This window comes from Hemitrygon akajei, chromosome 17 (assembly GCF_048418815.1).
Source record: "Hemitrygon akajei chromosome 17, sHemAka1.3, whole genome shotgun sequence".
Lineage (NCBI taxonomy): Eukaryota > Metazoa > Chordata > Chondrichthyes > Myliobatiformes > Dasyatidae > Hemitrygon > Hemitrygon akajei.
This window is the reverse complement of record NC_133140.1, coordinates 80,601,480-80,614,747: the sequence shown is the minus strand read 5'-3', so window position 1 is coordinate 80,614,747 and position 13,268 is coordinate 80,601,480. Positions and strand designations below refer to the sequence as shown.

The 13,268-nt window shown below is 41.2% G+C and overlaps 1 protein-coding gene across 2 annotated transcripts in view; it reads left to right on the top strand.

Annotated features, from left to right (window-relative positions):
• cdh8 (cadherin 8) overlaps positions 1-13,268 on the top strand; it is a 311,216-nt gene that overhangs the window by 258,882 nt on the left and 39,066 nt on the right. For both annotated transcript variants that reach the window (XM_073070417.1, XM_073070416.1), the window contains exon 9: positions 9,354-9,475. In XM_073070417.1, the coding sequence (XP_072926518.1) occupies positions 9,354-9,475 (122 nt within the window). The remainder of the gene's footprint in view (positions 1-9,353; positions 9,476-13,268) is intronic.

Genomic DNA, 13,268 nt, shown 5'->3' with positions numbered 1-13,268 from the left:
TTTGTTTCAGTTACCTAAAGTTCTGATGAGGTCATCTCCGGAATATTATGTAAGGAATACACTGTATCTCCCCACTGAAAGAGAGATGGAGAGAAAGGTTAGCAAAAGTTCACCATTTTGCTTTATGGGATGGCGAGGTTGACATTTAATAAGAGATTAAGTAGATCAGGTTTATACTTTTCATGGTTACAAGGAAACAGGTTATTTCATTGAAATGTGTAACATTTTTATATCTCAAAGTCAAGTTTATTGTTATATGCTCAAGCACGTTTATGCACATGTGCAATGAAAAACTTGCAGTAGCTTCACAGGCACACAGGATCAGATAGGAGCATTCACCAGAAAAACATAAATTAAACATAAATTATACATGAATTTTACAAGGAAATACAATAATTGCAAATGACAAAAAACAAAGTCAATTTTAGTTTAAATTGATCAGAGTGGTCATAGTGAAGCTAAACTTAAGGGCTCGAAGACCACAAAACTAACTCATTCTACAGATGGCATCTGTGTGTTTCCAGCATTGCTCATTTTTATTGCATATTTTTTAATCACTTTGAAGAAAATGATCTATATTTTTAAATATATTTAAGGGGATAGGTAGTGTGGATTGATGCAAAAAAAATGCTGCTGAGATAAAAAGCTGTGATCTTATTGAATGATCGAATATTAATTCCTAACCCCTATATTTCTGAGAATGTGACTCTTATTTCTGAACTCCCCCAACAAAAAAAAAAGTCCTCGTAAACTTCAGAAGAAATAAACCAGGGGTCCATGAACCAATCCTCATTTGGGGGATTACAGGTGGAGAAGTTTAGCAACTTTAAATACCTAAGTGTTATTATTTCAGAGGAGCTGTCCTGCACCCAGCATGTAAGTCCAATTATGAAGAAAGCATGGTAGTGCCTCTACTTCCTTAGGAGTTTGTGGAGATACAGTATGGCATAGAAAACTTCAACAAACTTCTATAGATGTGTAGTGGAGAATATATTGATTGGCTGTGTTGCTGTCTGGTGTGGAAACACCAAAGCCCTTGAATGGAAAATTCTACAAGAAGTAGTGGATATGTCTCAGTTCATAACAGGTAAAACCCTCTCAACCATCAAGTACATTTACGTGAAACTACTTTGTGGGAAAATAGTGTCCATCATCAGGAAACCTCCGCCGCCCAGGAAATGCTCTCTTCTCACTGCTGCCATAAGGAAGAAGGTATGAGAGCCGTTGGACTTACACCCTCGGGTTTAGGAACAGTTAATACCCCTCAAAAAAGGCCCCTGAACAAAGGGGATAACTTCATTCAATTTCACTGACCCCTCACTGAATTGTTCCCACAACCAATGGAATCACTTTCAAGAACTCTTCGTCTCATGTTCTTGAGATGCATTGCTCATTTATGTATTATTATTATTTCTTCTTTTTTTCTAGTTGCACAGTTTGTTGTCTTCTGCACTCTGGTTGAACGCCCTAGTTGGGTTGTCATTCTTTGATTCTGTTATAGTTACTATTCTATGGATTTGTTGAGTATGCCCACAGGAAAATGAATCTCAGGGTTGTATACAGTGACATATATGTACTTTAACAGTAACATTTACTTTCAACTTTGAATTTTACTGAGTGGAGATAAGTGGTAGAGATAAAAGGCTGAAGAAGAAAGACTCCGATAGGAGAGGGTAGTGGACATGGGAAAAATGGAGGGAGATGGGGAACCCGAGGGACATAATAGGCAGATGAGGATAAGAGGAGGGGTGAGAATGGAGCCAGAATGGGGAATGGAAAAAGAGAGGAGGAGGGAGGGGGGAAACGTTACCAGAAGTTAGACAAATTGATGCTCATTCCATCAGTCTGGAGGCTACCCATATGGAATATGAGGTATTGCTCCTCCATTTCCTTTTGAGTCACATTCTCTGCTGAATTAAAAGGACCTCTTCTTCCCTACAAGGTCATTGGGATGAAAAACTTCAGCAGTCTGTGAAATGCTTTGCCACTGTCTTCTCAAGGATATTATGCATACCAGTATTAGAAACATAGAAAACCTACAGCTCAATACAGGCCCTTTGGCCCACAAAGCTGTGCCCAACATGTCTTTACCTTAGAAATTACCTAGCGTTACCCATAGCCCTCTATTTTTCTAAGCTCCATGTACCTATCTAGGAGTCTCTTAAAAGATCCTATCGTATCTGCCTCCACCACCGTCACCGGCAGCCTGTTCCACGCACTCACTACTCTCTCTGTAAAACACTTACTCCAGCATCTCCTCTGTACCTACTTCCAAGCACCTTAAAACTGTGTCCTCTCGTGCTAGCCATTTCAGCCCTGGGAAAATGCTTCTGACTATCCACATGATCATGCCTCTCATCATCTTATACACCTCTATCAGGTTACCTCTCATCCTCCGTCTCTCCAAGGAGAAAAGGTCAAGTTCACTCAACCTACTCTCAGAAGGCCTGCTCCCCAATCCAGGCAACATCCTTGTAAATCTCCTCTGCATCCTTTCTATGGCTTCCACATCCTTCCTGTAGTGAGGCAACCAGAACTGAGCACAGTACTCCAAGTGGGGTCTGACCAGGGTCCTATATAGCTGCAACATTACCTCTCTGCTCCTAAACTCAATCCCACGATTGATGACAACCAATGCACTGTATGCCTTCTTAACCACAGAGTCAACCTGCGCAGCAGCTTTAAGTGTCCTATAGACTCAGACCACAAGATCCCTCTGATCCTCCACACTGCCGAGAGTCTTACCATTAATACTATATTCTGCCATCATATTTGACCTACCAAAATGAGCCACCTCACTCTTATCTGGATTGAACCACTTCACACTTAGCTGGGTTGAACTCCAGTCTTATCATTGAATTTCTCCATCTGTCCCCGCAACAATGCCTATTGTTGTATTTACTTTCTTAATCACTTGCTGTATCTACAGTGCATTCCTTGTAGTGCAGTGCTTACACTGGTACACACAGTCTGGCACTTTCTGACCAGCAACTCATCATGATCAAAGACCCACCAACTGGCTCACAGTTTTCCTCTCCCTTCCCTAACTCCTCCCACTCTGATTCCACTCCTCCTTTGACACATTTGTGTCTCAATTATCAAAAAGTCAAAATTCAAAGTAAATTTATTATCAAAGTGTGTATACGTCAGCATATGCTACTTTGAAATTCATTTCCTTGCAGGTATTCACAATGGAACAAAGAAATAAAATGGAATCAGTGAAAAACTACACAAGAAGGCAAATATGCAGAAGAAAAATTGTGCAAATAGAAAAAGACTATAAATAATATATATATATATAAATAAATAAATAGGTAGGTAGGTAGATACAAACAACCTGATTTTCAGAATCCTTGAAAGTGAGTTCATAGGTTGTAGAGTGAATTCAGAGTTGAACTGAGTGAAGTTATGCACACTGGTTCAGGAGGCTGTTGGTTGAAGGGTAATAACCTTCCTGAACCTGTTGACATGGGACCTAATTTTCTTGGACCTCCTTCCTGAAGGTAGCAGTGAGAAAGAGTGTGACCTGCATGGTGGGGGTCCTGGATGATGGATGCTGCTTTCTTGTGGTAGCTCTCCTTATAGATGTGCCCAGTGATGGGGTGGGTATTTTCTTGTGATGCACTTGGCTGTGTCCACGACTTTTTGTGCACTTTTCCATTCTCGGGCTTTGGTGTTTCCTCACCAGGCCGTATCATTATCATCAAATGAATGTGATATTTTTGCCTTTTCTGGAGATGCAGTTGCAAATTCACCAAGGTCAGGAATTAAATATTCCCAGATGGTTTCAGTGGAGATGGGCAGGATAATAAACATGGGGATGGTCCTGTCAGCTTAATGATGGGATGCAGACAGTGGAGAGAAAGAATCCTTGTTCAGAAGTGAAGAATTTGCATCTGTTTGGGTGTGGCTGAGCTATAGCAATGGGCAGAAGACACCTGATGGGCTTGTCCACAGGCCCCTGCTAACGATAGTTGGTGTGTGATAGAGAAAAATTTATCATGGATAATCATGTAATTATTGAAGACTATGACCTTCTTATAGACTAGGAAAACCACATTAGCAGTAACTGCTTTGAGAATTTATTCACTAAGTATATAGTTTATGGCCTTCTCGATTTCTAAGCCTTGCAACTGTACAGCACAGTCCACATACCAAGTGAGCAACAGATAGAAATTCAGTCTCTTCTCCTTGTCTAAATGAGCAATTTAGAAAGGATCTCAAATGAATGTTTACACTGCAGATTGAAGTGAAATATTTGCCAGATCATTTGGTGGGATTTACATTAATTTCCTGCAATCGTTTCTTCCCCAGACGAAGTGTAGCTACTATTTGCTATTTGGTGTGTTCAATATTGATTTAAACACTTCACATATTTATGAAGCGGCATTTTGCATTTTAATGAATTAGAGGAACGTTTGTGAAGAAAATTTCATGTCCTGGAGGCAAAATACCTCAAGCAAAACGTGATGTAGTTGGCATTTTGTTATACACGTCTAGTTTTAATTTGAACAGTCAAACACCGAAACGGATGTATTGGCCTTAGAGCGAGTTAGTGTAGATTCAATGGAACAATTCAGAAGAGTTCGTTTGAAAAGTCAATCACTTGAAACCTTCCCTCTGATACTTTGACTTCAGATATATTCTCACATTGTGTATACTTCCTGCATTTTATTTATTATTTTTATTTCAAACACAATGGTAACAAGGCTAAAAGAACTTAATTATGATCCATTTAGTTCTCTTGACAAACAAATCATTGTTTATGATGTTGCCGTGTTTGCCGAGCTTGACAAATAGCTTGCAGATGTTTCATCACCAGTTGAGGTGACATCCTCAGTGCGCAGTTGTTGGTGTTTCTCTCTGGGAGTGCTTGTGTTTATATAATCCCTGTTCTGTATCAAAATAGATGCCTTCTATGAACCCCTAAGAGCAAAAGAAACATGAGCCAAGAGAATTTAAGGATCAACCGAAGGGCTAACCAACAAGACTGAGACAATTCAGGGGCCTATATAAACGCAAGCACTCACAGACAGAAACACCAACTACTGTGCACTGAGGATGTCACGTCGACTGATGATGAAACATCTGCATGCTAATTGCCAAACTTGACGAACACTGCAATATCAAGCACCTCAACCCCGCAAACCAATATTCACCACCGTCCTAAACATTGTTTGTTTAATATCCAGGTACAGCATTGTAACAGGCCCTTCCAGCCTAGTGAGCTCACGCTACCCAATTACACCAATGTAACCAATTAACCTACTAACCTGTATGTGCTGGTGAAGTCCATTTCAACGCACTTCCAGCATAAATACAGCATGCCCACAACATACCAACCCTAACACTAAATACAAGTCTTTGAAATATGGAAGGAAACTAGAGCACCCAGAGGAAAATCATGTAATTCAAGAAGAAAGCATACAAACTCCCTACTGACAGTGGTGGCATTGAACTCTGGTCTCTGGCACTGTAAAAACGTTAAGCTAACTGCTATGCTGCCCAAACTATTCATCATTTTCCCAGCAAAGCCCCCCCGAACCTTAAACTTCAGTAAGACCAATCCTTATCCTAATAAATTCCAGTGAACTTTACCTTAACCTCCCCTCTTTAAGCAGTCACTCATCATAGGATTAATTGCATGAACCTCCTCAGCACTGCCTCCAAGTCAAATGTGTCCTTATGTTAAATAGGGAACTCCCATGTGTTTAGGGGTTAAGGGGCGTTCTTCAGGAGATTTTTAAATAGTTGATGTACTCGAACTAGAGTGGATAACTTCACTCACCACAACACTAAACTGATTCTACAACAGATACTTTCACTTTCATGGACTCTACAATTCAGCTTCTCAGTGTTATTTTTTTTTCACTTCGACAATGTGAGTTCCGGTGGATATTGGTTGTTTGTTAGATTTTGTGTATGTATTGTTTTTCATAAATTCTATTGCATTTATTTCTTTTCCTGTAAACGCCTGCAAGGAAATGAATCTCAAGTCAGTATATTATATAGTGACATAAACATACTTTGAAAATCAATTACTTCTTCCCCTCCTCTAGCCTGTCATCCCAAATGGGGCATAGACTGCCGACAGCAGGTCATCAGAGTCCTCTGTTCTGGGCCAGTCTTACAAATCCAGGTGTAGCCCATCTACATATCTTTTCAGCAAAGATCCTTACCTTCCCTGGGATGAGGTCTTCTGTTGATGTTTCTACAACACTGGGTTCTTATGGGAAGGGGTTGTTAGTCCCAAGACCAATTTTCCTCATTTCTCAGCCATGCTTGGGACCATCCGTGACAGAGTTGATAATCAATTTAGTTTGACTTTTCTTCCCTCTGGTAGCTAAATCCAGAATAGGAAGACATAATCTAAAACTTAAAGATAAGCTGTTTGAGGAGGATCTTGGGAACCATCTTATTACTTCAAGAACAGAGGGAGTGTGTTACCACTTTGCAAATATAGTGTCATTCCAGGGGTTTGAATGGAGCATTTGGGACTAAAGTTAACTTCAACAAAATTTCAAGTGTTAACAGATCAAAGGTCATTGGAGTGGAGATGCAGATCAGAAATAATCTATTGAAAAAGACCAAGAGATCAAGGGCTGAGTGGCCAATTATAAAGTGATTGGTGAAGATCTGCTATCCAATCTTCAAAGCATTGCTGTGACTGAAAGTAATAGGAGGCAAAACATAGTTACTGGAGACAGAATGGCTTGTGGATATGAAACTAGGGTTCTCAAATCTATTGTGGTAATGAAAGGTGAAAAAGTGAAATAAAAAGTCACTATTTCTATTAAGTTTCACAAGCCTTAGCCAGATCCCGAACCAGAATGGATAACTTCACTTGCCACAACCTATGGACTCATTCATAAGGAGTCTACAACTCATGTTCTAAGTATCATTTAACTATTTGTTTGCATGTTAGGTTGTTTTTGTTCATTTATTTATCTTCTTTTGCTCTTTGGTTATTTGCCAATCTTTGTGTGTAGTTTTTCATTCTACTGTACTTTGTTTTATTGTGAAGAAGCCTGCAAGAAAATGAATCTCAGGGTAGTGTATGGTGGGTGACATAAGAATAGATTGATAATAAATTTACTTTGAATTTTCAACTTTGAACCAGTGAAAGGCTTTACTGAAATGCAAGGGTTTGTTACAATTAAAGCTCCTGAGTTTTTTTCATTATTTGCGCTAGGATGTTGCCAGGATCGGCATTTGTCCATCCTCACCAGCCTTTGAGAAAAGGGTAGTGAGTCTCCTTCAGAAGTGGCTGTACTCATGATGTTGGGAAGGGAGGCCCAGGATTTAGACACAAAGCTGATAAAGGACCAGTGACATATTGCAGTTTCAGATATGGATGGAGTCTGAATTTGGGGGGGAATCTGCAGATGACCCCACCCCATTTTTGCCTTTGTTTTACGTTGTGATTGAGGCCACAGTTTTGAGATGTTTTGTTGGAGTAGTCTAGGTGATAAGTGAGTGATTGAAGAAGCAGATAAGCAGAATCCAGTTTATTATCACCAGCATGTGACATAAAATTTATTAACTTAGCAGCAGCAGTTCAATACAATACATATCAGAAGAGAAAAAAAAATAGTAATAATAATAAATAATTACAGTATATGTATATTGAATAGATGAAAAAACATGCAAAAAACAGAAATACTGTATATTTTTTAAAAAAAGTGAGGTAGTGTCCAAGGTTTCAATGTCCATTTAGGAATTGGATGGCAGAAGGGAAGAAGCTGTTTCTGAATTGTTGAGTGTGTGCCTTCAGGCTTCTGTACCTCCTACTTGATGGTAACAGTGAGAAAAGGGCATGCCCTGGGTGCTGGAGGTCCTTAATAATGGACGCTGCCTTTCTGAGATACTGCTCCCTGAAAATGTCCGGGGTACTTTGTAGGCTAGTACCCAAGATGGAGCTGACTAGATTTACAACCCTCTGCAGCTTCTTTCGATCCTGTGCAGTAGCCCTCCCATAACAGAGAGTGATGCAGCCTGTCAGAATGCTCTCCACGGTACATCTTTAGAAGTTTTTGAGTGTATTTGTTAAAATGCCAAATCTCCTCAAACTCCTAATGAAGTATAGCTGCCGTCTTGCCTTCTATATAACTACGTCGATATGTTGGGACCAGGTTCGATCCTCAGAGATCTTGACACCCAGGAACTTGAAGCTACTCACTCTCTCCACTGCTGATCCCTCTATAAAGATTGGTATGTGTTCCTTCGTCTTACCCTTCCTGAAGTCCATAATCAGCTCTTTCATCTTACAGATGTTGAGTGCCAGGTTGTTGCTGCGACACCACCCCACTAGTTGGCATATTTCACTCCTGTATGCCCTCTCGTCAGCATCTGAGATTCTACCAACAATGGTTGTATCATCAACAAATTTATAGATGGTATTTGAGCTATGCCTAGCCACACCGACACGTGTATACAGAGAGTAGAGCAGTGGGCTAAGCTTGTCAGCGAGGAGGATATGGTATCACTAATCTGCACAGATTGTGGTCTTCCAGTTAGGAAGTCAAGGATCCAATTGCAGAGGGAAGTAGAGGTGTGCGTTAGGGTTAGTAAGTTGTGGGCATGCTGGAAATGTGGTGACTCCTGCAGGCTGCCCTCAGCACATCCCTGGACTATGTCGATTGTTGAGGCAAATGACACATTTCACTGTATGTTTTGATGCTTCAGTATAAATGTGATGAATAAAGCTAATCATTGTTATTAATCTTTAGATGCAATAGAGGCTTTTAGATAGACATATAGAATATGCAGAAAATAAAGGAATGTTTATTAATTAGCTATACAGCATGGAGTTGGCCCTTCCAACTGCTCGAGACGCACCACCCCAGCAACCCCCGACAAACCTGATGAAGTCTAACCTGATCATGGGACAATTTACCGTGATCAATTAACCTAACCAGTATGCCTTTTGACTGTGGGTGGAAACCAAAACACCCAGGGAAAATCCACGCATTCTGCGGGGAGGGCATACGGAGACTCCTTACAGACAATACCAGGACTGAACTCCAAATTCCATAATGCCCTGAGGGGTAACAGCACCACACAATCCTCTGTGCTACCGTGGCGCACACAGATATGGATTATGTGCAGGCAGAAGGAGCTTGTTGAATTTGGATTTGTGATCAGCACAGTTCTGGTGGCTAAAGGGCCAGTACCTGTGCTCTACTGCTCAGCTGTAGTGAAGAAACATCAGTGTACTGTACAACTGAATCAGTATTTTATGAATACAAAATTAAAAAGATAAAGGGAAATAAATATAGAATACTTTTAAGCATATATAAATACAGTGCTTGAAATGCTAACCAATAAGTCTTTTATTTTCTGTCTGCCCACAGGGAATCATAGCCAAGTGACCCGGGTGCTTGTAGCCATTAAAGTTCTTGACATCAATGACAATGCTCCTGAGCTCTCCTCGCAGCCTGAAGCTTACTTGTGTGAGAATGGAAAGTCCGGCCAGGTGGGTGGAAGGGGAAAGACTATTACTGGCTTCAGTGACCATTCCTGGTTTCCACATAGTTAAGTATTGCACCTGTCAAAACAAGAGATTAATAGAACACAGAAAGGCAAAAATGCATCAGGACTTCCCAGTGGCCAATCATTGCAATTCCTAATCCCATTCCCATTCTGATATGTCTATCCATGTCTTCCTTTTGTCGAAGATGAGCCCTCCCTCAGGGTGGAGGAGCAACATCTTATATTCCGTCTGAGTGCACTCCAACCTGATGGCATAAATATTGATTTCCCCTTCCCATGAAAAAATACCCCAACCCCCAATTCCTCTATTACCCACTTCTACCTTTCACTTCTTCTCACCTGCCTATTATTTCCCTCTGGGTCCCCTCCTCCTTCCCTTTCCCCTTATTGTGCACTCTCCTCTCTTATCAGATTCTTTCTTCTCCAGCCCTTGACCTTTCCTACCCTCCTGGCTTCACCTATCACCTTCTAGCTATCCTACTTTCCCTCCCGGCAAACTTTTTATTCTAACATCTTCTTCCTTCCTTTCCAGTCCTGAAGGAGGGTCTCAGCCCAAAACATCAACTGTTTATCCATTTGCATAGATGCTGCCTGCCTGACCTGCTGAGTTCCTCCAGCATCAGGCATTAAAGTGTTGCTTTGGATTTTCAACATCGGCAGACTTTCTTGTGTTTGTTATCCACTTCTAACCAGCACCCACCTCATCCTCATGGCACTCCTGGAGTCGATGTTATACAGAATTCACAGTAGAACTTAAAGATCTAAAGATTACCTTTATTTGTCTCAAGTACATTGAAACATGTTGCATCAAAACTTTGAAACCTATCTCCTGTCTCTTTGTCCCGAAGCGTGATAGTGGAGCAGTTGTGTAAGTGTTGTTTTGGCCCCATTAAAACAGATTGCTGACATTAACTATGTTGTTATGGTGTGGAGTTACATGTAGACAAAGGCTGGATGACCTAATGCATTGCCTTCTCTCCAGACAGGAGTTTTAAAGAACAGTTATATTGCTAATGATACTCTGACTGCTTCCTGGTTAGAATTTGCTTTAAATACTTAAGAACAAAGTTATAGAGCCACACAGCTCAGAAAGAGGCCCTTCAACCTAACTGGCCCATGTTGACTAAGATGCCCTTCTAAGTTAGTTCCATTTTGGCTGTGTTTGCCCCTTATCCACGGGTGCCACAGTAGTGTAGCAGTTGGTGCAATGCTGTTACAGCTCATGGCGTTCTGGAGTTGGGAGTTCAATTCCGGCACCACTCTGTAAGGAGTCTCTGTATGTCCTCCCCATGGAATGCATGGGTTTCCCCAGGCTGCTCCAGTTTCCTCCCACAATCCAATGGTGTACCGGATAGGCTGATCGATCATTGTAAATTGTCCAATGAATAGGTCTGTGATATAGGGGTTGTGGGGTTGCCGGGGTGGTGTAACTCGAAGGGCCGGAGGGCTAATTAGCACCGTATCATTAAATAAATATATAAATATCCCTTTAAACCTTTTCTACCTAAGTATCTACCCAAAAGGCTTTTTAATGTTCTTCTCCCTGCCTCAACCACTTCCTCTGGCATCTCATTCCATATGCGCACTATCCTTTTTAAATCTTTCCCTGCTCACCTTAAACTTGTGTCTTATTGAAGAGTGTGACAGAAAGATGCTGAAGTCTAATTGACCTGGGTAGACACCACAACAACTGTCAGCGCTATCTGAACAGGAAGGTTGAGAGTTTAGGGAAGAAACGCACATGGATGTAAAGTATTTTGCAAATGGCAAAATCATGGGAATTTTTTCAAGGAGCAGTTTCCTTGGAATTATAAAAAAGCATATTTTTTAAGGGAATTAATGTGTCTTTGCCGCTAAGGTATCAGTAGCAGACACTGGCCATTGCCCCAGTCCCTGTTCTCTTTATGCCTATTACTTATCTTTACTGTGACACAGTGGAATTATTCCCAAAGCTGTCTCAAGTCCCACTGCTGAGGGATTATGTACGGCTGGAGATGTTCAAAATTCAAAGTAAATTTATATCAAAGTACATACATGTCACCATATCCAACCCTGGGATTCATTTTCTTGCAGGCATTCACATCTGTCACATTGACGTACAGCATGCAACAGGCCCTTCTGCTCTCTGAGGCTACATTAATGGCCCATTTACAGTAGATAATAAACAGAATATAGAACAGTACAGCACAGTATGGGCCCTTTGATCCAGAATGTTGTGCCTATTAACCTACTTTAAGATCAAACTAACACTTCCCTGCCACATAGCCCTCTGTTTTTCTTTAATCCATGTGCCTAAGAATCTCCTAAATGTCCCTAATGCATCGGCCTCTATCACTACCCCTGGTGCCATGTTTCACACAGTCACCACTCTGCATAAAGAAATTAGACTCCCCACCCCCCCCCCCCCCCCCCATACCTTCTTCCAATCACCTTAAAATTATACTTCCTCATATTAGCACTTTCCATCCTGGGAAAATGTTTCCGGCTCTCCACTCTATCTATTCCTCTTAGCATCTTGTACACCTCTATCAAGTCACCTCTCATCCTCCTTTGCTCCCAAAAGAAGAGGCCTAGCTTACTCGACCGATCTTTATACAATATACTCTTTGATCCAGGCAACATCCTAGTAAATCTCTTCTGTACCTTCCCTGAAGCTTCCACATCCTTCCTATAACGAGGGGTCCAGAAATGAACATAATACTCCAAGTATACAACTTTCAATTCCCTGGTCCTAATTGCCTCATTTTTACCATGAATGTCCAGCCACTATACACTTCTATTTCCCATCAAGAAGGCTTTAAAGCTCTCCACTTCTTTCTTGACAACAGACCCGACCAGTTCCTCTCCACCCCCACCCTCCTCTGGCGGAACTGGTCCTTATACTCACTAATTTCTTTTTTGGCTTTTCCAACTTTCTCCAAACTCAGGATACAGCTATTGGCCCCAGTTATGCCTACTTTTTCATTGACTACATGAAACAGTCCATGGCCCAAGCTTTCCCTGATAATACTCTCCACCTCTTTCTATACTTCTGTGCTACATCGATGACTGCATTAGTGCTGCTTCATGCATCCATGTTGAGCTTATTAATTTCATCAACTCCCCCTGGTGCCCCATCTCCTTCCCTTTCTCCCATGATCTACATTCCTCTCCTATCAGATTCCTTCTTCTCCAGCACTTTATCTTTTCTGTCCATTACCTCCCAGCTTTTTACTTCATTTCCCCTCTCCCATCTACCTGGCTTCAGCTATCACCTTCAAAGTCATCCTCCTTTCCCTCCCCCCACCTTCTTATTCTGGCTTCTTCCCCCTCCCTTTCCAATCCAGATGAAGTGCCTTGGCCCAAAATGTATTCCTCTCCATAGATGCTGAGTTCCTTCAGCATTGTGTGTGTGTGTTGTTCTGGATTGCCGGGAACTGCAGAATCTCTTGTGTTTATAGTACTCCAAGTGTGGTCTGATCAGTGTTTTATAGAGCTGCAACATTACCTCATGGCTCTTGAATTCAATTGTCTGGTAATTCTATACCAATCCTATCTTTATTCCTACCCCATTCTCATTGACTTCTCACAAATTCTACTACTCAACTAGACTCTAGGGGAATTTACACAGACCAACTAACCAAACAATCTTCCTTAAGAACAGAGATGAGATGGTGTATTTGTAGATTTCATTGCCACAGAGGCCATGTCATTTGGGTATATTTAACACAGAAGTTAATAGATTCTTGATTAGTCAGGGCATCAAATGTTATAGGAAGAAGGCAGGAGAATGTGGT